Raw genomic sequence first — 24,815 nt, forward strand, 5'->3', positions numbered from 1 at the left:
ACTAAATTATATTTCCATTTAGTATGTACTACCCTGATAAATTCCTTCTAACAGGAAATTTTTCTTTTCTCGTACAATGTGATTTCCTAAAAATGAAAACATCCGCGCAAGACTGGAATATTTATGTTTACATGCAATATGATTGGCAGCTCTATAATTATGATCAGCTCCTTGGACCACAGTTTCTATGGCAACAGTCTAACTGTCCATTCTTACCTGCTTTCTGGTCATCCACTGTATTGAGTTTAGTCTCGTCAGCTACTGTTAAAAGGTAAATGTATACTGGTTAGCACAGTTAGTCCCCACAGCCCAACATGCTTCAACCATTCCCGGATCTTTCCAGTTAGGTGATCATTCTTAGGTAATATTTCATGCAAATAATATGAAAAATCAAGCAAACATTCATAATCAAAAAAAGGGGGGAAAAGCAGTGTCTCCATGCAAAATGCCAGTCATTTCACAGACACGTGTGTTATTTATAAGTTAGCATATCATAATTAGCCAAGGCAATGCATCGCCAAATTTTTGTTTTATGCATGTGATAAATTAATGCTTTTAGTCTTGAAGTAAAAACAGCCACCAGAGAACAGCATAAATAAGTTTCAGCTGATTAACAAAGGTTTTTAAAATCATTTGATCGGTTTATAGATATAATTAATTACTTTACTTTTTTGTTTGCTTTTTGGTGGATTTGGATTTAAAAAGAGACACTACCTGATTGGTGTTTGATTGAACAACTATGGTTATTTTCCTCCTCTCATTTGCTTCCAAACACTTTCTACAATAAATATTCTCCCAAATTATTACTTCAATTAAATGCCTTAATTATCAACACAGAAGAGTTTCTATTAAATAAACCTTAAAGAATAGCAACGAAATGAAGTATATCATGAAGTAACCAAATTCTAGACATGGATTGAGATAATGGTTTCTCTCCAAAACTTCTCCTTCTAGTTCAAGAATCCCACAGCCAACCAAATATGATTTCAAAAAGTTGGTTTTAAACATCCAAAATGTTAAAACACTTCATCTTCCAAATAAAGATGCATGAACATAGCATGATATGCATGTGTTTGTTTCTTTGATCATCAGGAAAACATATATTTTAACATATTGCACATTATGTAAACATGCCACTTATGAGAAATATGGTTATCACAAACTCAGAGAAAAACTAATTTTTGCCAAATTGCCACGTTTCACATTTATTTTTTCTATTGCTTAAAGTAAACAGACATGTGTTTGGGACTATCAATTTTAATCTGAAAGCATCTAAACCTTATTTAGATAAAGATTCATGGAGATTGTACTCACTACCTAAATCCATGCTTTTTGATTTTCGCGTTTTAACGAAATCCAATTGACTGGCATCTGAAAATTGCTTTGTGCGTTTTTCTGACATACTCTGGCGTCCAAATCCTTCTCGTTGAAAAGCAAGAACTGGATCAACATCTGGACTCAAAGAGCTGGTATGAAGAGAAAGAGAAACATAAAAATATTTACTAAAAAAGAGGACATCCAACTTTAGGAAAGATCATATATGCCCACATATGAAAGTTATGTATATGCATATTCCCCAGAAATGCTGAAACAAAAATATAGTCCATTAAAAAAACAACGACGAAACAACTGTGGCTGAATAGGAGGTGATGGGAAAATACAAAATTAATTTAAGTATAAAGTCATTCTTTCTCCATGTGAGTTCTCTCCTCCCCTATTTCCCTCAGTTTCTTCACTCTGTTCCCTAATACATCATTATTTCTAAGTGACTATCAAAAATAAGCCTGGTATATTTTAGAAAATGGAAGGATTGAATATCTGAGGAAAATTTTCATATATGAATACAAATACTGACAGCATACAAGGGGCTCTATGAATTGTAATCAAATAGAAGTTGTAAAATGAGTATGTCTTTAATCTTGGATGTCAGAAACGTAGAAAAAAACACCTTTGTGGCAGGTAGTTTCATGAGAATGTAGTTTCTCAGCAATATTTATTCAATGGAGAAGAAACCAACACAGCAAATCTTTATGAGAACCTATTCTAAGGTGTTGTGCTGGGTACCAAAGTCAGGAAAGGAAAAGAAGAAAAAGGTCTCTGTTATCTACAAGTTCCTAACAAAAATACTACAACAGAAGGACTGAGCCAATGCTGTGGATGCACAGATGAGAGAATGAACAGTACTGGAGGGACACAGGAGACCAGATGACATTTGATTTGGGTGACACCAACACAGAAGTCCAAGCAGAGATGAGGAGGCACACAGCAAACCATTGGTAACAGGACACAGTTGGAAGTGGAAAGGGATGACACAGCATCACTCCTATTCGTAAACTATCTGTGAACACTTTAAAAAGGACCACAAGGGGGGCATGTGGGTGGCTCAGTCAATTAAGCATACAACTTCGGCTTTAGTCATGATCTTGCAGTTCGTGAGTTCAAGCCCCTCATGGGGCTCTGTGCTGACAGCTCAAGAGCCTGGAGCCTGCTTTGGATTCTATGTCTTCCTCTCTCTCTGTCCCTCTCCAGCTCATGTTGTCTCTGTCTCTCAAAAAATGAATACATGTTAAAAAAAAAATTTTTTTTTAAGCACTTCTAGGTGTTCTGACCAGAGTTCATACAATAAAAATGTTTTTTCTCTGTGCTGGGCACACTAAGTCAATCGCTCTTTTGTGTCAGCGCCCTGCCACCTTCCTTACCTGGCCAGGTAGGAGAAAATCCTTCCACAGCTAACTAAACATACTAAGAAGGTCAGTGGCCACTGCCACCATGCCAGCAGAGTTTATGACAGCCTTCCTTATGTTTCTGATGGAAGCAAATTTCTCTCGCTTTTATGGCCGTAGAGAATTACCATCCACACAGGTAAAGGAAGAGTGATCTGGTTTGGATATATATCAAAAATGTAGCTGCAGTTTACTGTGCATGAAATGATAGTTGGCTCTTAGAGAAGAGCTAAATCCAAAATTGTGAAAAGAAAGACATCAAGGAAAATGCTTTGCTGTCAGGTTAAGTGACCTGAAATGTTTTGAGCCTACTGTATTAATAATGCTCAATAAAGAGAATAGCAGCCTTACCCACCTTAAGAGGCCAATAAGGGAATTCAAGGACATTATGTAAAAGCCCTTTGTAAACTGCAAACCACTATACAAGGTAAGTGATTATCACCCCACAAAGACTTTCTATCTCAAATTATCAATATAATACAAATTATAACAGAGATGGGGTCCTTAAAAACACTCAAGGATTCTGAACAGCCTTTCCCAATCTTTTCCACCAAGTACAGAGTAGGGCCCCTAGGATGACACAAGATAGGTGCCCCTTACTCAGAATTTAAGGAAGCACTTTCAGGCTCAGGCAAGTAGAGGGTCAACACCTGACAGTAACTCCTTCCCTACATTTTGCATCCTGGTCACTTGGCTTGTCTCACCCTAGTCCTGGCCCAGGTATTGAGAAATAAGAAGATGTATCCTACAGGCCCTGAGAGTTCACCAAGAACAGTTTTATTTTGTAAAAGACTATGTTATATCCTAATAAATGTTTTCTTCTTTGTACTATACATTTAATCTTTTCATTTTTAATATACCATATTTTTTCTGTAAAACTTTGAATAAATTTGGTGTACTAAGAAAAAGGGTCATGTTTATCTTGAAGCCTTCAGTGCCCCTCCAACATATCACTATGATTACATACTGTGTATTCATATATGTGTGCATGTATGTAGGTATTTATAGCTATAGCATACATTATATATATAATTACACATTGCTCTTATTTCTTAAATTGATGTATGCTTATATATTATGCTCTTGTAGTAGTAGTCAGGTACTACTATGCTTACTATAGTTTGCTTGTAATTTCCAGAGCACATATACCCCAATTAAAAAATACAGTCCTAGGGGTGCCTGGGTCACTCAGTTGGCTGAGTGTCTGACTTTGGCTCAGCTCATGATCTCACAGTTCATGGATTGGAGCCCTGGGTCAGGCTCTGTGCTGACAGTTCAGAGCCTGGAGCCTGCTTCGGATTCTCTGTCTCCCTCTCTCTCTGCCCCACCCCCTCCTACTCTCTCTCAAAAATAAACAGACATTTTAAAAAGTTAAAAAAAAAAAACAGTAAAAATGAAATGCTAAAAAAAGGAAAAATATAGTTCTAGAAGTAAAAATTAAAAACCCATAGAAGAACTATGATGCAATTTTGCAAGAGTAACTCTATATTATCTATTTTCAATAAGAATAATTCTTTCATATGTTGAAAGCTGATCTTTTCAATATTCTTCTCATGAAATACATATTTAATAGAAATTATTGGTAAAAGTTTGTTTAAAGAAATACAAATTGTTGGTGCTAATGTTACCTAAATACCACACATTGGCATATTTTTTAAACTAATGTCATATGCTTGGAATGATGTTGTCACTAAGATTAGAATTGCCGGTTTACCTTGTTTCTCCTTAAAAACACTATTAATGTTCCCTGAAACAATTAATGGAGTGAAAAAAGTATATTCTACGTTAACAAATTAAAAGTTTAGCCATTTTACATATTTAGCCTTCCACAATTGTGCAGTGAACTGTAAACATACACAATTTAAAATGTCAAATGAGTATGTGTGTTAATAAGTCTTAAAATAACTAAATATTTTTAAACCATGACATAATTAATTCTTCCCTATCAATATACCCATTAAACTAATTTTAGACACAATAAACAGTACACTAGAATATTTAACAAGTTAGATTGCAAAACTGACAGCTGATTCTTTAAAGAATGTAACCATACCCTGACCCCCCAACATTATTAAAATTCCAGTTATTAATCCTGTCTTATTGCCCTTTTGTTTTCATAACATTTTCATCAAGGATTAGGGAGATATTGTCAGGCTGGAAAAGCTTACATTTTCTGCTGTGATTCAGAACAGCTGCCATTCTTGTTTGGATAACCCTTCATTCATATTCCTTTCCTTGCTCCACTTTCCCCACAGCAAAATCGCACAAGTCCTTACCATTTTATGGATGCCCTTAGAGAAATTAATGCCACAATCTATTCCTGCTAGTTACTTATTTATTTTCACCAATACAGTGCTTTCTAAGGCCCCAAACAGATCTATTCCTATGGCCACCTCCACAATTCTCATCACGGTGGAGATTCAAAGGCTTTGTCCGTAAGTTGAATACTGCAAATATCTAATCCTTACTTTCCCTGTTGTTGCTTTCACTTTCAGAAACAGATACAAACTGCAGCAGTATGTGGAACAGCATCTGTGGATTTCAAATGGAATTTGACTTTGTATTGTATTTTCCCCCTCTACATTGAACTGAAAACCTCATTCGAAAACAAGCTAATATCATGCAGGCTTGAGTGTCGCTCTATTTCTACATCTTGTGTTTTCAAGAAAAGAAAAGGAAAGGAAAGGAAAGGAAAGGAAAGGAAAGGAAAGGAAAGGGAAGGGAAGGGAAGGGAAGGGAAGGGAAGGGAAGGGAAGGGAAGGGAAGGAAAGAAAAGAAAAGAAAAGAAAAGAAAAGAAAAGAAAAGAAAAGAAAAGAAAAGAAAAGAAAAGAACAAAGATGGACTCTTCAAGGATCCAAATAACAGGTGGGACTATTCCAAGAGAACATCTGCAGAATTCACAGGTGAGTGTGCTGGATGCTTGTGTGGTTTTGTAAGGAGCGGAGAGGAGGGCTGGGGAGAGGGTAACTTTGCTAAGATCACCACTATAATTGTTAACACAAATCAACGCCGGGCCCCCACAGTCCTCCTATCTGATAACGGATGTGGCCACAAGTTCGGGTAAGAACAGAAAACAGCAACGGGTAAGTGGTAAAGGATTTAAATATCATTTTGCTGATGTATTCATGGAACACCCCAGAGAAAGGGCAATAAGAAAATTCTGGTATAACACTTCACATGGCTTTGTTAATTATCACTACAACCTCACAAGGTCATCTCTAGAAGGGACTTGCCTTTTGGCTTCTGGATGTGTATAATTACTAGGCATGCAGATTGTGGCACACATCCACATTCACGTGCCACACATTGGCTCAACAATATCAAATGCTTTATTATGTTTTGGAAGATACAGGAGAAAGAAACAGCATTAGGCTGCCCCAAAAGTCATAATGTTAAAAGCAAGCAGGAAGCATTTTAAATGGCAGGGTGACAGCACTATAAAAAGAAAACCTTTAAAAAGCTTCTTCCCACTCCCCGAACATAGCAGCTATTAATTTGGCCAAAGTCATCTAATTGTTATAAACTTTCAGTCACCTCAGAGATCTGCTTGAACTGATTTAATAAATAATAATCATCAAATTAAAACATCTAAAATAATTAACAATGAGACTTAAGTGAGTAGGTTTTTTTTTTTTTTTCTTTTTTGGTTAGTGGTAATTTTGTTGTAGTTTTGGCTGAATTATTAAGTACAGCCCTGTAAATGCTAAAACAATGGGGCAAGATTACAGAGTTGGTGGGAATCTTTTATTAAAAGAGTGATTATTAAGAGTATTAAAATCATGAAAATAGGACACTGCCATAAAAAAAATTGATTAACTGCACTTAATGATAGACCATTTAAACATAAAATGAAGGTGATTGTAATTAACTCATGTTTTCCAACCCCGGCACGTGATCTTACCAGTCTGCTGAATCACTGATTGCAGCCTTAGCCCATGCACCAGCGTCTGTGGTCACAAACCCCACGTCATCATGGGAGCTGGAAGATGACTGGTCAGAGAGATGTGGAGGAAGCACTGGCAACCTGTCATCTTCTATAATGACAGTGTCATCTTGGGGCATGTTCACTGTGGGGGACAGCTGGTATTTACCTGCCCAGTGGAAAAAAAAGTAAGAGAAATTCTAGATATCCATCTAGATATCCATTATGTGTATTCATGTTAATACTTTACAACACTAGAAAAACTCTATATTTCCAAACATCTGCTCAACCTGGTGGAACAACATAGAATGAAGGAAATTTATTTTTCATAAATAAATGTCCAGCGGAGGCCTCAAGTCCGCTCCCTCCTCTGACATGGCAGCTATGTAGCTCTCGGCACAGTATTCAATTTCGCTGGTTTCAAGTTTCCTAACGCCAAAGATGATCTCCAGAATGTCTTCTAACGTGAAAATGCTACACAGATTCTAAGTTGCAAAAGTCCTTTGAAAAATTTTACCAGGAAATTTATAGGGAAGCCCTGCAGACTTACATCAATCATTCACCCATTCATTCACTGGGACATACCACATAGCAAGTATGTAAGAAAGACTTAAATCTCAGCCCCCAAACAGCTCACACCCTAGAGAAAGAGACAGACATACAAAAACTGATAAGTGATTGGTGCTGTGAAGGATGTGCTCAAAGTACTATGGCATTCACTTGTGCTGTAATTGCCTGGGTAGCTGAAGGCAGAGAATGCTGGGGATCTTAACAAAAGCTAACATCACAGTCGGGCTTTGAATGATGAATATGATCTTTTCTGCTAGGAGAAATGAGGACATTGATTTTAGACATCGGCAACTACATCATTAAATTCATGATGGAGAAAAGCTCACAGTGCATTCTGGTGACACTTCAAAGATGAGTACATGCAGAATCAAGACCTTGTGGGGAGATGGCAAGAGTGATCTCGAAAAGATTAAGATCTAACTGCCTAGAGGCGCCTGGGTGGCTCAGTCGGTTGAGCGGCTGACTTTGGCTCAGGTCATGATCTCGCGGTCCGTGAGTTCGAGCCCCGCGTTGGGCTCTGTGCTGACAGCTCAGAGCCTGGAGCCTGTTTCAGATTCTGTGTCTCCCTCTCTCTGACCCTCCCCTGTTCATGCTCTGTCTCTTTCTGTCTCAAAAATAATTAAACGTTAAAAAAAAAAAATTAAAAAAAAAAAAAAAGATCTAACTGCCCAAATTTTCAGGCCGAGCCTGTACATTTTCATTTATTCAATTTGGATATAGCATTCTTGGTAAAGAAAGACTCTCTACTGTCTACGGTGATCAGTTTCTTTCAGGAAAATCTGCTCAGGTGCATGGGTCAGCATGACAGATGTTTATATTTCTTGGGACAAAATTATGATTCAAGTCGTGAATCCTTAAAGATAAAGCTGGGGTCCAAATGATGCCATCTTCCTCCCGAAAGCACCCATACTTCTTCTGGCTTCCTCCTCAAAAACTGTGCCATAATTTTGAATAAGAACTCATTGTGCAAGGCTTGGGTCCAAGTGGATATGTCATGAGAGGCCATACTCACAGAAACAAACAACACAATATGATGCAGGCCCACTGGCCTGGCTCTCTCAACAAAGCAAGAATTGACAATTTCCCTGTCACTTTACAGCAGGAGGGGAAAACTCTCATTTTAAGTCCAATATCCCAATCTGGTAAGCCAGCTTTACTGGCTCCTACCCAAATAAAACGGATTGCTGTATTTTCCCTTCTACAAGCACCATTTTATACTTTACATGGAGCCCACTTCGGATTCCGGGTCTCCCTCTCTCTGCTCTTCCCCTGTTCACACTCTGTCTGTCTCTCTCTCTCTCTCTCTCTCTCTCTCTCTCAAAAATAAAAATAAACACTTTAAAAAATTAAAAACACATAAAATAGCACAACAGCAACATGTGGAGAGTTTTTAACATTTTAACATCAGTCTTAAGATCTAATTTTTAAGATAAACATTCATAAGAATGTACAAATGATGATTTTTTTTGTTTTAACATTATTTTGGCAATTATGGGATGGCATATATAGGCTTGAAGGATTTTAAAGATATATATCATTCTAGACCTTTAACAAAGGAAAAATTTTAGGTTGATACGTATCTTTCCAGGACAACCCATAGAAGAAGACGTGTTAGAAATTTCAAGTGTATTCGTCATCTAGCACCAACTACTTTATTATAGAAATACTATATGCTCACTGAAATATCAACACCGCTTTTTATCAAGGAAAACACTCTGTTTTGATTTGACATGTGTTCGTTTTGAGAAACTGTGAAAACTAGCAACTTTTTATGAATGCTCATGATTATAAAGCAAATCAAATTTAATACCTCATTGTTTTCCTCTCCTGAATTCAAATCACTCATTTACTACTTGAGTTTTTGGACTTTAGTACAGAAAGACAGAAATCTGTCCAAAAAATTATCATTCACAAATAAGGTTGGACATTCTAGTACTATTACCAAAAGAAATATGTCCTTCTCAAGACATACTTTTTTTGCCCAAAAAGTGTACAGAATGACAAAACCAGTTATGCCTGACAGCTCACCACTGACAAGGCACGTGTCACAGCATTAAATGCCAAGTCCTCACAAAGGCAAAATTTAATGAAAGGAAAAATCACGATGTAATTACAGTGCACTCGTTTTTAAAAACAAAAACTAAAACTCCTGGGTTTACACAATATATTCTGAGAGACAGCCTAATAAGCAATATGGAACACTGAATGGCTCTTCATATGACAATCCTTTTTTATAATATGCTGTTTTGAGTAGAAATATTGTACCGTAAGTGATCCAAAATTTTAGGCATAAATGGCAAGAAACTTTTCTAATAGTAAGAAAACAATTTAGCTTTTTTCTCTCACCCATGATTCTGGGGGCTAATATTTCAAAGATTTGAGAATTCACATTTTTCATCAATTTCCCACTTCTTAACATGCTTGCCAGGAATTGCGGTTTCTGAACCTGGAGGCAGGAATATACAGGGAGTAATGGACAACTCAATTATCAAACTACATGTTTAACAAACTCCACCTAAACAATACCTCTTAATGATGTGTGCTGGTACAGGGCACATCATCAACGTGAAACCTTCCAAGGGTGACTTGAGAAGCCTGTGATCTGTTTTTAGATGGATAAATATTCCTCCTTCCTCAACTAGTTAACCAACAAACTATAAACTAAAATTTAAACCAGTCAATATCTTAAAGAGGAGTGAAACAATGAGATACAGATGATTGGTCACTAAACGTTTATTCATTGGTACATTTACACAGAAGGCAACACCATTAATGACACTAGAAACAGATGAAAAGTTTTCCAGTGATTTGACTCACAATAAAAACGACATTAATGTTCCATTTTTCTGTGTTGAATTTCTAACATGATAAAAACATGCTGAACAAAAGTATTATTTAAACTCACCACAAATCTACAAATATAAAAACTACTGCGATTAAATTCTAAAATGAATACACCAGATTTGGGGTTGCTTTAAAAAGAAAATTTGGGGGAAAAAAAATTAAGGTTCCATGTCCCCAAATGTCAACTTGTGATGTATTTGGGCGAGAGTGTTGGTTAAATTAACCATGCCTCTTATTGTTTTGTGATTATTAGATTAAGATAGTCCAGCAATTTGTAAAAAAAAAAAAAAAAAAAATTAAGGCTTTTGTAAAAAAGAAATCGTAGGTAGGATCTCCAGAGATTTCTTTTCGATGAATATCCATGATAGTGGCAAGTAGGTCCATACAGAAGACATTTGGAGAAATCTTGCCTTGGTGACAACTCTGGTTGATTAGACCACAAGCTAGGAGGACCGATGAAGGTTGAAGTAGTGTGGGACTCGGGACTCAGAAAAAAACACATCCTAACTGATTTAGAAACACAGAAACCTTGTGGCTTCAGACTTGTCACTTAATTTCTCTGATCCCTAATTCCTCTGAACAGAAGATAATTCAGTTGGAGTAGATACCTAAGGTTATTTTCAAAGATGAGGTTTTGATTTTTAGATCACTTTGTTTGCCAGAATAGAACAGATTCTGGAGGCTGCCTAATGTCTTTTGCTTAAAGATGTAGATATTTATAAATTGATGTTAATAAAGAATGGATGTCACTAATAGTTATTGTGTGGTCTCAGTATTCCCCAGAGAGGTCTACTTTTAGAAACAGGAAATAACCAAAAACAACATAAAACAAAAAATCACCATGGGATCTTGCGACTTTGTTCCTTTATCTGTTAAGTGGGAAAGTGTGGCTGATGACCCCTGACATCCTTCCAAGTCTAACATCTCTTCCTATTTTGATCTATTTTTTTAGAAGCTTCCCTCCTGAGATGTGTTCCCACAGAAATGAGTTAGAAAGCCGCAAAGCTCCTTTTTGGTCTAGAGTCTCACATGATGAATTTTCACAGGTGAAAACTCACCCTGTTTGCATAAAATTAGTCATTTCTTAAAATAATAAGCTGGAATTTCAATACAAAGCTCTAGTTGAATCATAGCAGATCATGAAGTAAATACCACCATGTCCACAAGTGTGTATGTCGGAGTTATTCTAAACATACAAAAGACAACCTGTAACCACACAAGAGCTACCTGAGAAACTTCCATGTACCTAGATACTGTGCAAATCAATACATACTAGCGCGAATGATTTAGGCTAATAGAATTCAATGCTCTAATATCTTATATTTGGTACCTTGTTTTGGCATTTTCTTGTCAGCTAACATCTTTTCCATGATTTCTAATTTTAGCAAACTATTTGTTTCTTAGGGTCGCTGATATTGGAACAGGTACCGATGAAGACTGAGGAATTCTCAAATTTGCAAAACTCAAGACATGGGATCGGGTTATGCATATACATTTCTCAGGGTAAAACTATACAGGATCCCTAGTTTCCAGTTTAATGTGTAAAAGCTAGCTTAAGAAAATATCTAAATCATTCAACATTAACTTGGCCTATCATCAGAGGGTAAAGAGTCTGCCACCCCCACTCCCAAAGGGCATGCACAGTACATCACAGAGCACATAGCTGGGAGGGAAGTGCTGCCCAGGGGAAAGCATCTGGAGTCTGAAAAGTCCATTCCATTTCTAGCAGGGGGAGGGGAAAACAACAGTAATACGAACTGAAGTGGACTAATGAAGCCACAGCTAACAAAATCAGGGCAAACAGACTATGAAGAAAATGACGGAATCCTTAACCCATATAGACAACATTTCAAAAGGTCACTAGGTGAATTTTGGGGTTTTTTGGTTTTTTAGTTTTAGTTTTTCGCCTTCCTCTGAAGCATCAGGGATTGGAGGCAGGACGCAGGTTACAGGAACTGGTGGACCAATGGTCTGATTCAGTATGGCAAGTCCTATGTTCCTATAATAAAGGGGAAATTACAGCGTATCACTTTGTATGCACACAGATCCAGGGACACATGCACTCTCTTTCTCTCTCAAGGGTCTGAATTTTCATCAGTGAAAAAAGTATTTAACGAAGATAAAGTTTTACACCAAAACCAAGAAAGTATGGAAAATTCAACAGCAGTGAAAAGAGTGATCATTAATAAGCAAAGATTAATGTGGTGAACTATGTACAATGTGTGTCACCGAACAGGTGTAGAATGGTTTTTAGTATCCTTCCTCTACTTCCATTTATGCCAACCTGGCAAAAGGAAAAATATTGACAAAGTAAAAGCAGAAGGCTGGCAGGTCTAAGTTCTATGTGCAACAGAATAAGAAATTGAGAATTTATCAATTTTTCCAAACTAGAAAGCTAGAAAGTCCAAAGGAAGAACAGAAAATTCTATTAGCCTTGTTTATGTGTTTTTCCTGTCTTGCCCAGAAGAGAGTTCTGTATATGCAGAGATTGTGTCTTTCTCATTTTTGTATCTAGAGCAAAAGTATACACACAAATGTCTTGTCAATAGCAGGCTTTCCAGAAACGTCCACTGATGAATGAAATAAATTCTTGCTCCAATGAGGCTTCATAATGGAAACGTGATTTGTATTAAATCTTCATTAAATGTATCAAAATGAAGTTAAATTTAGGGTTTTACTTGGGAGCCTTGTGACACATACCAGCGATAAAAGTGTTTTATGTCAGGTGCTATTTTAATCAAAACAGTTTCGTAGGTTTTAAATTTGAGAACTCTCACAAGTTAATCCCAAGATGAGCAACTCAGTAAATCCAACCACTCCTGTGGCAAAGCAAGTCTTTATTAACTGGATCTGTTAGTAGAAAGCTGAACCGCTGCAGAGCAAAGCGCTAATGACCTCATTACCCACTGGGGCCGTGCAGACAGCACGGTGTCGCATCTAAACAAAGGATGCAAAAAACTAGCTTCCAGATTTTAAAATGAGGGCTTTGAAAAAGTAGAGATGCAATTAAAAAATGGTAACATCCTATTAAGCACATACCAAATAAATGCGAATATTTCATATACATGCAAATGTGTAGATATGTATTTGTTCCTCTCCCTCTAAACAGTGCTGCTGTGGGAAGAGATTCAACTTTTGAATTCTTCTTGCCCCACACTACTACATTTTGATTTTTTCCTAAAACCTGGCTTCACTTCTTATTTCAAACAAGCTAAAAATATCTTGATCACTGAAAATATTACCATGTGACTCCTTTCTTTTCTTTTTCGCCCCACACGTTACAGGATCTAAAATTCACTTAACAAAATCAATGTATTGATTTACTCTCTTCACATTAACACTTCCTGGGTGATTATAATGAACCTACTCTTTTTCCTCTTGAAAACATGGGCCTCCTTTACATTAATATTACATTAATAACCTCCCAGTGAACCAGGAAAGCATAAAAATAAGTTGTGATAAACAGAATTTTACCTGACTCACCCATTATTCTACTGAGTGCAGCATTTCTCGTGGGTGATTCATCGAGCCCCTCAATCCCACTGTAGAGGGAATGGGAGATTCTTCGTTCTCGATCATCCAATACTGTTTCAATGGGCAGCTCAGGTCCAGAGGGGCTCCCAGGTGACTTCAGCTATAGAGAAAAGGGGGCAAGGGAAAATCAGTACTGGAGGCCCATTAGCAGCATGGGGGAATTATAACAACTTGCCCAAGGCCTGTATCCAACTGGGTACCAAATGAACTAGAACTTTTCACCCTGTACCAAAATAATTTGTGATGACAGCTCTGCCTAATGACCAACTTTCCGTGCCACTTTACACTGTGCCTCCCATGAAGTTCTGTCAGACTGCAGCCATTGGAGGAAAAATATGTATATTAAAAGCTTTTTTTTATAACTTATTTTGCTGCTTATTTTTTCAATTTGACTGTTAGTATCGGTTGAAGTCAATTTAAGTTATGGTTTAATTCAGAATTCTTTATGAGATGTTGCTCTGCACAAAGGATGCTTTATCAGAATGGAAGCTGGAACTCAGCTACATGACTTAGACCTATGGTAGGTAAATACACATAACAATTAGCACACATCTCTGCGTGTGCTGCAAGAATTACTGCCTACTCTACAAGACCTCAAGACCACTTGTGAGCTTGGGTGTCTTGAACAATTCAATGAGCCTATATTTCTTTGGCTAGAAATTCGGGGAAAAAATCATTCTATTCTCTTACTATAATCTTAAATATAAGGTAGTAAGTAACTGAAAAAAAACACTTTAACAGCAAACAATATAGAAATAGGGATCGAATATTCTAATGAAGCAAAGATGTGTATGTCACAAACACAGACAATCTACTAAGCAAAGAATATAGGTCAATTTTTATCACCACGAATGAAAACAGTATGTGGCATTCTTTAAAACAGCTGTGCCTCCAAGTCAGATTCTTCACAAAAATAATATGAATAAGGAACCTATGTTCATAAGGCCTTGAAACAAATCTGCTTCGAGGAAGAACAAAGCACACTTAACTGCAGTCGTCCAAATGTGGGCTCTGGGGTTAACCCCGTGGACTAATATTGCGTGACGCTTGGTGTTGGCTTGCAGCCAGAGACAAAGAGGGCTTGGTGGGAGGGTTCTGGGGGGAGCAGCACAACACGGCAAAGTGGGAGAGAGTTTGCACATTCCAAACAGATGAAACCACAGCCGTTGCGGTTCCTTCATCTGAACAAATTATTATTTCTGTTAGAAGCTATCATCTGTTTAATATAAATGAGATATTTAATGAAGTTCCGAATTGTAGACTTATCTCTCCCAGTTTGATAAGCACTGGGGAGATTTAATGCATTGAAGGGTCAACACAATTACAATTGGAGGCACGTCAAACTGCAGGAGCATAATCAACTCGCAGCGCTAGTGAATTAGACTCAATAAGGTTTAAATTGTGAAATGAGGATTTGTTTTATTAGTTTCTTTTTTTTTTTAAATTGCAGATTACAACTGACAGCTTTACAGAAAAGTAAATTAAGTATTCAAGGTCCCTGATGTAAAAAAACAAAAGAACATTTTCTGAAAGAATACTGTGCTTAAATTCCAAGGTACTTTGGGAGGTAAAAACAAAAACAAAAGCCGATACCCTATGCCTTTAAGAACAAGTATGTTTGAAAATTTTAAATGAGCACATATATTAAAGAGACTTGCTATACAAGTCTCTCTACAAGACCTGCTTGCTGTATAATTTATTTGATCATAAGACAAACAACATATCCTCACATTTGCTTAACAGATGCATTTCATTGAACCATACAACTGCAATCTTCTAGATGGTAAAATCCTTGTACAGCCATTCATGAGAAATCCCTAAATAATCTAAGAGGCTATTTAGAATTTTAGGAAATCAAATAAAAATTCCATTTAGAAAATAGCACATGCAGGCTTTCTAGAAAAAAAAAAACCAGTAAGGTGCCTGTTCAGAAAGAACCTCACACTTGAACATTTCATGGGAAAGAGTCTTCATGTCCCCTACCTCCCTAACCATGTCTAATTTACATCTAAAAAGACAGATTTAAATGAAGACATCAATAGCCTACTACATAAATATTTAACAGAGGATACAATGCCTTTTAATTTCTTTAAAAAAAAAAAAAGCCTGATTGGGGAGCACAGTTTTGTTTTAAATCTTCTGATGATTTTGTTGCTGTTGTACGAAAGCCAGTTTAAGAACGAGAAACATGCCACTGTGGCACTATGGCAGCACAGACAGGCAGGGCCGCCTTCAGTCCTGAAGAATGGCCCAGAATGGCCTACAATCTGGGCCTCTCCCAGGCCCTGCAAGTCTCCTTACGTAAAAACCTTATCCAAATTAAACTTCATTAGAAGAAGAAAGGCAAATAAAAGATCTGCAATTTTCACTTCGTAACTTGTTCAAAGTGCAAAAATGTTCTTCAGTCCAACTTCAGTGCCGAGTAGGGGTAGTTGTGCTGGACCCCCCTCAGCTCCATCTCTAGAAACACAGGAAAGCCTTTCCACCCCTTAAAGAAAAATTAGCTCTTGGTTGTAGTAAGATAACTCATATTGGGTAGGAGTGGATATGGATACAGCCATTCTCTCAAGTAATACAGACACGTCTATCACAGGTCAAAAAACAGTTTACACTCCCTGTCCCAGACATTTGTTTCACTTTGTGGTCATCGTCCTCACAAAATAAAAAGCTAAGTGAATAATAAAGATTCATGTGAATCAATATTTATCATAACTTCGTTTACAAAGGTATAAAATTAGGAATTACCCCAATACTGAAAAACAATGTAAATGTAATACTCTCTTAGATAAGATACCCAAACAATGATATATTGCTTTTATAATCAGAAAATACAAATGCTATTTAATAACAAAGAAACTGGATATTGTCCAATGAATATGCTTTTCATTATATACTTGGACTACCTTTCTGAGGAATAGTTAAAATCCTGGCTTCTTTTAAAAAGCTAATATAATTTCTGTGGGGGTTAGTAAATTCTCACGTTCATGTAGGTAAGCATTAATGGGTCAAATGAGGTCTTTCACATAAAGAAAATGTATCCCACCATCTTGACTATAAGCCTTGAAAACCTGGCATAGATATGGCCCTAATCTTCTACATCAAACTTAAGACTGAGTTCTAGTTAACAATCTGCATACTCTTATTATTCGATATTTCAGTATTTATGGGCTTATTCTATTTTATCCCCAACGCCTGGCACAGAGCAGGTACTGGGTAAATAACTGGGCAAATAAATTCATTTCCAAGTAAACGACTCAGATTTTCCTCAAAATGGTTTGGAGATTTATACGTGTGAGGCCACGTGGAAGCAAGCCTAAAGCTGAGGGCACAGTACAATGTTGAAATACAGCAATTGAGCCTAGATTACAATTCTGTGTTGTGGAAAGTACTAACATCTGAAGGACAGGTAAACACAAAACAATGAATAAAAGGGCAGGCTTGGGTTTTGGAGAAGAGTGGCCAGTTTAGGCTCTGCTATCAATCAGGACAGCATTTCAGCTCCTCTGTACCCTGCTCTGCCGCGTGGGCAACAGCAAGGATCAGGGTGGTAATGTAAGTTCCCCCAAGTCATTCTGCCTGTAAGCAGCACACCCAGAATGTAAGGGAAGGTCTGATGCTAAAGCCCATGCTTTATTGTATGCTGCCTCTTAACACAACCGGAATACAAAGTGCCTGAACAACACAATCACAATCAATTAGGCCCACTCACATGCATAAGATGAATGGGCACCCTGCTTCTAAATTACTTTGCCACTACCTTGGCCTTGCAGCCATTAAGCAAATCGTTTGACCTTTCTGCATTTATTTCTTAATATATAAAGTGAAGAGAGCCATAAATGATACCTTAGGCCCCTTCCTATTTTAATATGGCTTTCTAATTCTAAGAGGATTAAATGTACAGAGAGAACTCATTTTAAAGTAGTCCTTGATGACTAGATCCTTCAGCCTGAGGTGTAAGACAAAGCTCACCTGGTCCCATTCTCAACAAGTACTAAGGCAAGGCTTTGTATGAAATCACATCTAACACCGATATAATGAGATGACTGTAAGCTATGTTAGACTGCAGTAATTTCTAAAATATTAATTTCCTTGGGACATCTACAATCAGCATAATTCTCACACACAGGTTACTTTCAATCCTCAAGGGATGATGTCAGGTATTTACTCCCATAATTCCTTCTAGGTCCTCAACAAATGTGTCCTTTGTGATGATACCCAGTGTTTCTGCCTCTTGCTTTATGTATTTTTTTTCCAGTGGAAAGAATGTCAGGACTTACAAAATTTGTCTCCAAAAAAGTCAATCCATCAATCAGGAGCACAAAACAAGGGAAAGCCATTTTTCTCTTTTTTCCTAAAGAAACAATTATTGCTTATGAGATGTTTTAAATGTACTTAAGTAAGAACATTAGATCCAAGGAAAGCAAAGGAAATTCAGAATCACTGCCAAAATATTAATTTGGTTACCATGCCTGATGTTTTCTTTTTTTTTTTATTTAGAACTTCAGTCTTTAATATTAACTAAGTTATCTCTTCTTTTTTTCTATTCTATTCTATTCTATTCTATTCTATTCTATTCTATTCTATTCTATTCTAATTTTAGACACAGAGAGAGAGTATGAGCAGGAGAGGGGCAGAGGCAGGGGGAAAATCTCAAGCAGCCTCTACTTTTCAGTGTGGAGTCCAATGCAGGGCTTGATGACCTGAGCTGAAATCAAGTCAGATGCTCAAGCAGCTGAGCCCCCAGACACCCCTGTTAGCTCTTCTCAAAACACAAGACTCTCCAGGATTATTTCCCTTATCATTCAGTTCATGCTTAGGTGTCTGCTCTGGGTTGTACCTCAGTGATGGAGAGAGAGAAACATGACAGATGGACAACATCTTGGACATCTCAGAATTTACAGGCCTCATGAAAGAAAACCAAAAAGGAAACTATGACAGCGTAAATGCTGCTAGATGGAGGTAAGTACTCGCACCCCGGAAACACCCCAGTGAGAGAAACTACAATCTAAAGGCTGTCTTTGCGAGGACAAGGAGCAGAATGGGCTCATGGGGAAAACTTGGAGGTGAGAGAGTATCATGTGTCTAAGAAAGTGCAAGGAGTGCTGAGTAGCTCAAGCAGACTGCACAGGAAGTTTCCACATGTCCCAGTGGGCTGTGTGATGGAGACCGGCATCTGTCCTGGACAGGCTGAAAACGTCCCAAAGGGATATCAGATGAAAGGGACATGAGCAATTTGTTTTGCGAAAAAACCTGCCTTACTGCAGTGTGGAGAATGGACCAAGAAAGAAATTCCTGTAGAGGCTTTGGCACTGACCCCAGCAAGACCATGGGCCTAGAGTGGGGCAATAGCAGAGAGGCTGCAGAAGAGTGGGTCGAGGAGAGAGAGGTTCTGGAAACAGAGGCGATAGAGACAGGAAAGGCATTTGAGAGGTGAAGAGTGATCCCCCTTCTCCATCTTCTACAACTGAAAGAGCAGTGGTGTGGTTTATAGGGTGGGGGGGAGGCAAGACAGGATAGAGGAAGCCAGCAGCGTTGGGGGCTGGTGAATGAGGTGCCTGAGCGACAAACCAGCAAGTATCTCCATGGGCAGTTAGACAGAGGGATCTGGAACTGGAACAGAATTCTGAGCTGGGGACAGGGTTATGGGAACCATAATAGCATCACTGGTACCTAAAGATGTCCCAGGGAGCATGTGTGGAATAAGAAACAGCCCAGGGAAAGCTTTGAGAAGTACTAACAATAAAAGAACAGGCAGAAATAAATGAACCTCAAAGGAGAGAGAAGAGCCAGAGGGAAGGAGGAGAAAAATGGGGAGAGCAGGTTAAGAAAAGATTCAAGGTGGGTGGTGTTCCAAGATTCCTGAAAGGCTGAGCAAAAGAGACTGAGAAATCTCTTCCCAAGAACATCTCCAAGTGTGCTGTTCAGTGAAATTCAGGCGAAGATGATACCTAGAGTGGAGAGTTGACAAAAAATTTTTGAATAAAAATATTAAGATAATATATGACACTTCCTTCATACAAGAAAAGGGCAAGGAAAGAGGTAACAATGTACAATTGTCTTTTGCAAATTCTCATCTTCTCTGGCTTGAAATTAAGTATGCAAACCCTTGATTTAAAGATGAGTTAGTAAAATATAATTTTGTGATGTTGTCAAAGACTGGACTCCGTGGCTGACTAATAGACCCAGAAGGACAGAACTCCAAGCACATTATTTTGGCTTGGGGTTCATTCATGACAAGATACCGTATGCTTATATCAATATTTACTGTAACACAATTTACACATACTCTCTTGTAATTCAGAGAGATGTTTTTCCAAAGGTAATAATATAATATAAGTACAACAGCAGCAAAATCATGTCTTATGCCTTATGGGAAGCTGAACTGAGCTCTTCTGTCTTCATATAATTCTTTAGTTAAATCCTGTCAGTACAAAAGACTTCTCGGTAGTATTACAAAGAAAGCACAGCACTCATGATAAGATTTTTTTTGATATAATTGTTTTATAAGCTTATACTCTCCTAAGAAATAGTAATAACCAGCAATGTATGAAAATGACACCATAAGGAATATTGAATATTAAAGTCTATTACTATCTATTGCAGCTGTTCCCTTACTTAAATCATTTCATTCACATAAATTCATATGCAGAAGTGAATGAGACACAGAAATATTTCAGTGGGATTCCAATTTCATGTGTTTTACAGGACAACAGGGAATAAAATCAGTGCTTTTATCAAAACATTTTCAGGCTGGTACAGGTTTGCTCTGCTACTGCTTGGGGAACAACAAGGAACCATCTGAATCAGGGGAAAGCATGTCCAGATTCAGAATGCTGGTCTTCAGTGATATTCATATGTTTTCAGTGTCCCTAGAACTCTAATCCAATGTTTATCTGTCAGGGAAAACTTTGAGAAGCTGTTACAAATTCTAATTTATTTTAAGAGGGACTGAGAATATGATATATTCTGCAGCAGAATTTAAGTTCTAGGAGAGAAGGAGCATGGTCTGTTTTTAATCACTGCCATATGCCAGGGATCTAACACACTTCCTGTATATAGTAGATTAGTAGATGCTCAATAAACATCTGCCGGAGAATACTGTCCTGTGAATGTGAAGTCCTTCAGGTTTAGAAAAAGACCTAATAAAGAGCAGTATACTTGTGAACTTACTGTGGAGACTTTTCATTTAGCACTTCAAAGGATCTGCATTTTATTTTTTTAATGTCTATTTATTTATTTTGAGACAGAGAGAGAGAGAGAGTGAGGGAGGGAAGAGGAGGGACAGAGAGAGAGGGAGTTCAAACCCACAAACCATGCTATCATGATCTGAGCGAAATCCAGAGTGGAACACTTAACCAGCTGAGCCACCCAGGTGCCCCTATGGGACTTATATTTAAAAAATCATTTAATAATTTTTGAGACAAAATAATAAATTTTGGCATCAAATACAAACTCTACATCTCAGGAAAACCATTCCAGTAGGCTACTCTGAGGGATTAGCATTTATATTTATATTATGAAAGTGAATTTTTATCTTATGAAAGTGAATTTTAAGTTAAGGTTCAGTGTTCCCTTGTTACGGAAATTAACTCATTATTGTTAACAAATTCTCCATTTGAAAAATAAAAACAATAAAGAAATAATAGTCAATAACCTTTCCAAAACTGGTCACCTCAACACTGAGTACTCAACTTTCATTGCAAAATAGGAATATATTACAGGATGGCATGAGTGGTCGAGCAATCTGAATAGTTCCACTTTATACATATAACATAGATTTTAAAATTAAGAAAAACACTTAAACCATTTAGATATAATTTTCAGTTTATATGATTTCCTAGGCACTTCCTTTTAGTTGATTTAAAAATGTAGGAAGTTGACACAGCACCTGGGTGGCTCAGTCGGTTAAGCATCAGACTTCAGCTCAGGTCATGATCTCACTATTTGTGGGTTCGAAAATCCCTTCATCAGGCTCTGTGCTGACAGCTCAGAGCCTGGAGCCTGCTTCAGATTCTGTGTCTCCCCCCCACCGCCCCCCCCCCTTGTCTCTCTCTCTCTCTAAAATAAAGAGACATTAAAAAAAATTATTTTTTAATGTGGGGAGTTGAGCATTGATTAAAAACAAAAACAAACTCTACTTTTTTTTAACAAGCTTTGCTCTATAAATTCTCAGCTCCCACCTATTTCCTATGGATGGCACATAAATTATAACAGAACTATAAACTTTTTTTAGGTTTAATATAATCACATAAATATATAATTCCTATTAAATTGTCAAATGACCCATTATGCAAGAAAGTATGTTTCTGCTTAGCAAGTTTTTACAATTTGGGAAAACATGATCATAACCTTCAAGAGAGGATATTCTTCCTACTCGTTCCTAACTACATACCTGCTACATGTATTCAGAGCCAGCCATGGCACTGTGCAATAGATATCACTGAAAAAGCATGCAGTCAAGGGGAAAATATTCAACCCTTTAGTAAAGGAGAAAGGAGACACAGGAGAATAGGAGGGGAGACTTACATTTTTGACAAGGTCACAAGAGAAACAGACTCTCCCCTTTCAGGGGCTTTGAAAGAAGCATCCCACTTTGATAAATCAAATGAACAAGCCATTATTTCATTGTTTCTCTCTCCTAGGAACAACACTACTGAACAGAAGAGAAACTGTTGGCTCCCAACAGGAAGGTATGGCCGTTTTCAAAAAGAGAACCAGCTGAAGGTGCTTTTAAGATCCCAGTGTTTTTTGTTGATCTGGAGACAGAAATACTAGTGCACACTTAGGGATATTTTGATCCCATATTTAAGAGAACAAATCATAGTCCACAGACAATGCAATAAAGAGAGCAAAGATAATTTATAGTCTTTTGAAGCAAAGTCCCAGAACCTGCCATTCTTTGTCCAATATTAGGACAAAAACTTAGTCTTATTACAATTTCAAATGCTAGAGTCTTCTTTTTATTTTTTATACTTTACCTCATTGCACTTGCTTATTCGCCTTGCAACAATGAGCTGGATCATTCCTCGCTTGTTCCCTTCAGTGGACATAGACCTTCGGAGGGTTTCCATGGCATCTTGGTTTGTCTTGCCCAACAGGGATTCTCCATTCACTGCTATCAGTTGATCATTCACCCGAAGCCTTCCATCCTGGGAAGAAAACAGGTAGAAATAAGTGCTATTAAATACACTGTTATAAAAGAAGTTGCTTTCTCTTTAGTTAAAAAATAAATAAATAAATAAATAAATAAATAAATAAATAAATACAAGGGGCATAAAAAGAGGCTTTAATCCTAATGGATTATGCCCAATTGAACACGAGCACAATAATGTCTAAGCAGCCACTGCAGCCTGTGTCTATTTCAATCATTTATACATTTGTAAACCAAGTCATTATCATAATCTGTTTACCAAAATAGCATACTAATTTAAAGGACACAAAGTGATTACTTTCTTGCTTCCAGAGACACCCATAGAGGTTATTTACAACCCAAGACAAGAAAAAGCTCAAGGCTGTTACACAATTGCAGAGAAGTGCCCCCTTAACAAATAGCCAGGAAACTTTCTCCAGACTGGGGAATAGTCTAGGTGATCCATAGTCAGGGAAGAAGATGAGCTTTACTGCAGGGCAGCTCTGTGCCAGAATCTCCTCTAAGTCTTTGCACAGATTATCTTCTTTCAACTATAAGGGCTATGGGTTGTAAATTCTGTGAGACCAAAAGTGGGGACTTGAAGCTATGATTTCATCCCCAAATGAGAGACCACCAAGATTTCTATTAGTTTGATCATGCATGGGCTACTATGAAGAAAACAAAACACACTTGGTAAGTGTTACAGGGTATCTGAATATGCTGCTCCAAAACACCATTTTGGCATAAGGACTATTTTGAGCTGAAGCAACTGAAAAATGGCAGATGGAGAAGGAGCTCTCTGTTCTTCCCTTCTCTGGCTAAGTGCAGGGCATAGAGTTCCTCTTAGGAAGATGTCTCCTTTCCTCTCTCAAACCAGTAAAAAAATGACCCTCATCACGAGAGACACAGAGAGCACTGAGATTAGTCAGCCTACAAAACAGACCGTACAAAATAAACCTTATCTTCCACTAGTTTCTGCCATATATTTATCGTCCTACAATTTGCCACCCCAAAGCCCCAACCCCCTTTTCCTCGTCCAATCACTGCTCCACAATTCATTGCCCTTTGCTAAAATGGTATCTAAGTTTCTGAGTCTAACCACTTCTTTAGGTTTTCTCTTTTCTGTAGAACCCCTGTATGTGGAAAATTTTAAATATTAACATCAATAAAATTTGTGAACATGTTCTGTTCATCTGCCTTTTGCCAGTTGAATTCACAGGCCATAGATAAAGAACACAAGAGGGTAGAGGAACAAGTAATCCGCCCCCACACTGTGTATATGTTTCCAAGATAGGAATAGGGTTGTACTTAAATATTTTTGTTAATGCGCATAAGCTGGGTAAAGTTAACACTTGCTTACTTTAGATGCTGCTCCTCCATTAATAATGGACTTGACGAAGATTCCCAAATCTGCATGGTTCTCTTTGGACCGGTTACCTTTGACACTGACACCAAGACCCGCTGATCCTGAATCATTAAGTGGAACTTCAAACGTCAGAAATTCCCTGGTGCCATCAGGTGTGAGAACAATATCCTCATCTTCTGCTTTCTAGTAGGAAACAAAATTGCACAGCACGTTATATTCCGATGTTCCTTTCTCATAGCTATTTTTAAAAACTGCTAATGAGCAGTCTGTAATCCTCACACACAGTATTTCCACCAAAGTTCCGTGACAAGATCCATGATAACTGCATCTGCACCCCCTCCAGATGATTCCTAGAACCAGCTGTTAATATTTTCATGTGGCACTTGTTTCAATATTGAAACAAACTCAAACCAGATTCTGAGAAAAGTAGGGAAAAATACAGCTGAAGACTGAAGACATGTAGACTCCTAGAATATGGGATCTTTTTTTTTTTTTGGTCTGTTTATATATCCTAAACCACAAAAGTAAAACAGTTAACAGCAGGAATCAAAATAAATAAATACAACTCATTTGTCTTTTTATTCACCAGGAATTTCTGATGTTATTAACAGTTTAATGTTCACTAATGGTATATCATTTTATTCGCAAATAATAAGTTGTGATGGTACAAAGTCAGCAGAAAAAGGTATTCATTTTCAGAGAGCCACTAGAGAGCTTTAACCTTC

General features: G+C 37.5%; 1 protein-coding gene across 29 annotated transcripts in view; it reads right to left on the reverse strand.

The window, feature by feature from the left end:
- Positions 1–24,815, reverse strand: part of PARD3 (par-3 family cell polarity regulator) — a 674,940-nt gene that overhangs the window by 220,917 nt on the left and 429,208 nt on the right. For 8 of the 29 annotated variants that reach the window (XM_045466942.1, XM_045466936.1, XM_045466931.1 and 5 more), the window contains 6 exons: positions 24,085–24,273; positions 22,573–22,743; positions 13,535–13,694; positions 6,626–6,815; positions 1,315–1,466; positions 217–261 (listed from right to left, as the gene is read on the reverse strand). In XM_045466942.1, coding sequence (XP_045322898.1) covers positions 217–261; positions 1,315–1,466; positions 6,626–6,815; positions 13,535–13,694; positions 22,573–22,743; positions 24,085–24,273 — 907 coding nt within the window. The remainder of the gene's footprint in view (positions 1–216; positions 262–1,314; positions 1,467–6,625; positions 6,816–13,534; positions 13,695–22,572; positions 22,744–24,084; positions 24,274–24,815) is intronic. The other 21 variants (XM_045466945.1, XM_045466943.1, XM_045466935.1 and 18 more) reach the window with 8 other exon arrangements.

The sequence above is a fragment of the Leopardus geoffroyi genome, chromosome B4, assembly GCF_018350155.1.
Source record: "Leopardus geoffroyi isolate Oge1 chromosome B4, O.geoffroyi_Oge1_pat1.0, whole genome shotgun sequence".
In the NCBI taxonomy this organism is placed as follows: Eukaryota; Metazoa; Chordata; class Mammalia; order Carnivora; family Felidae; genus Leopardus; species Leopardus geoffroyi.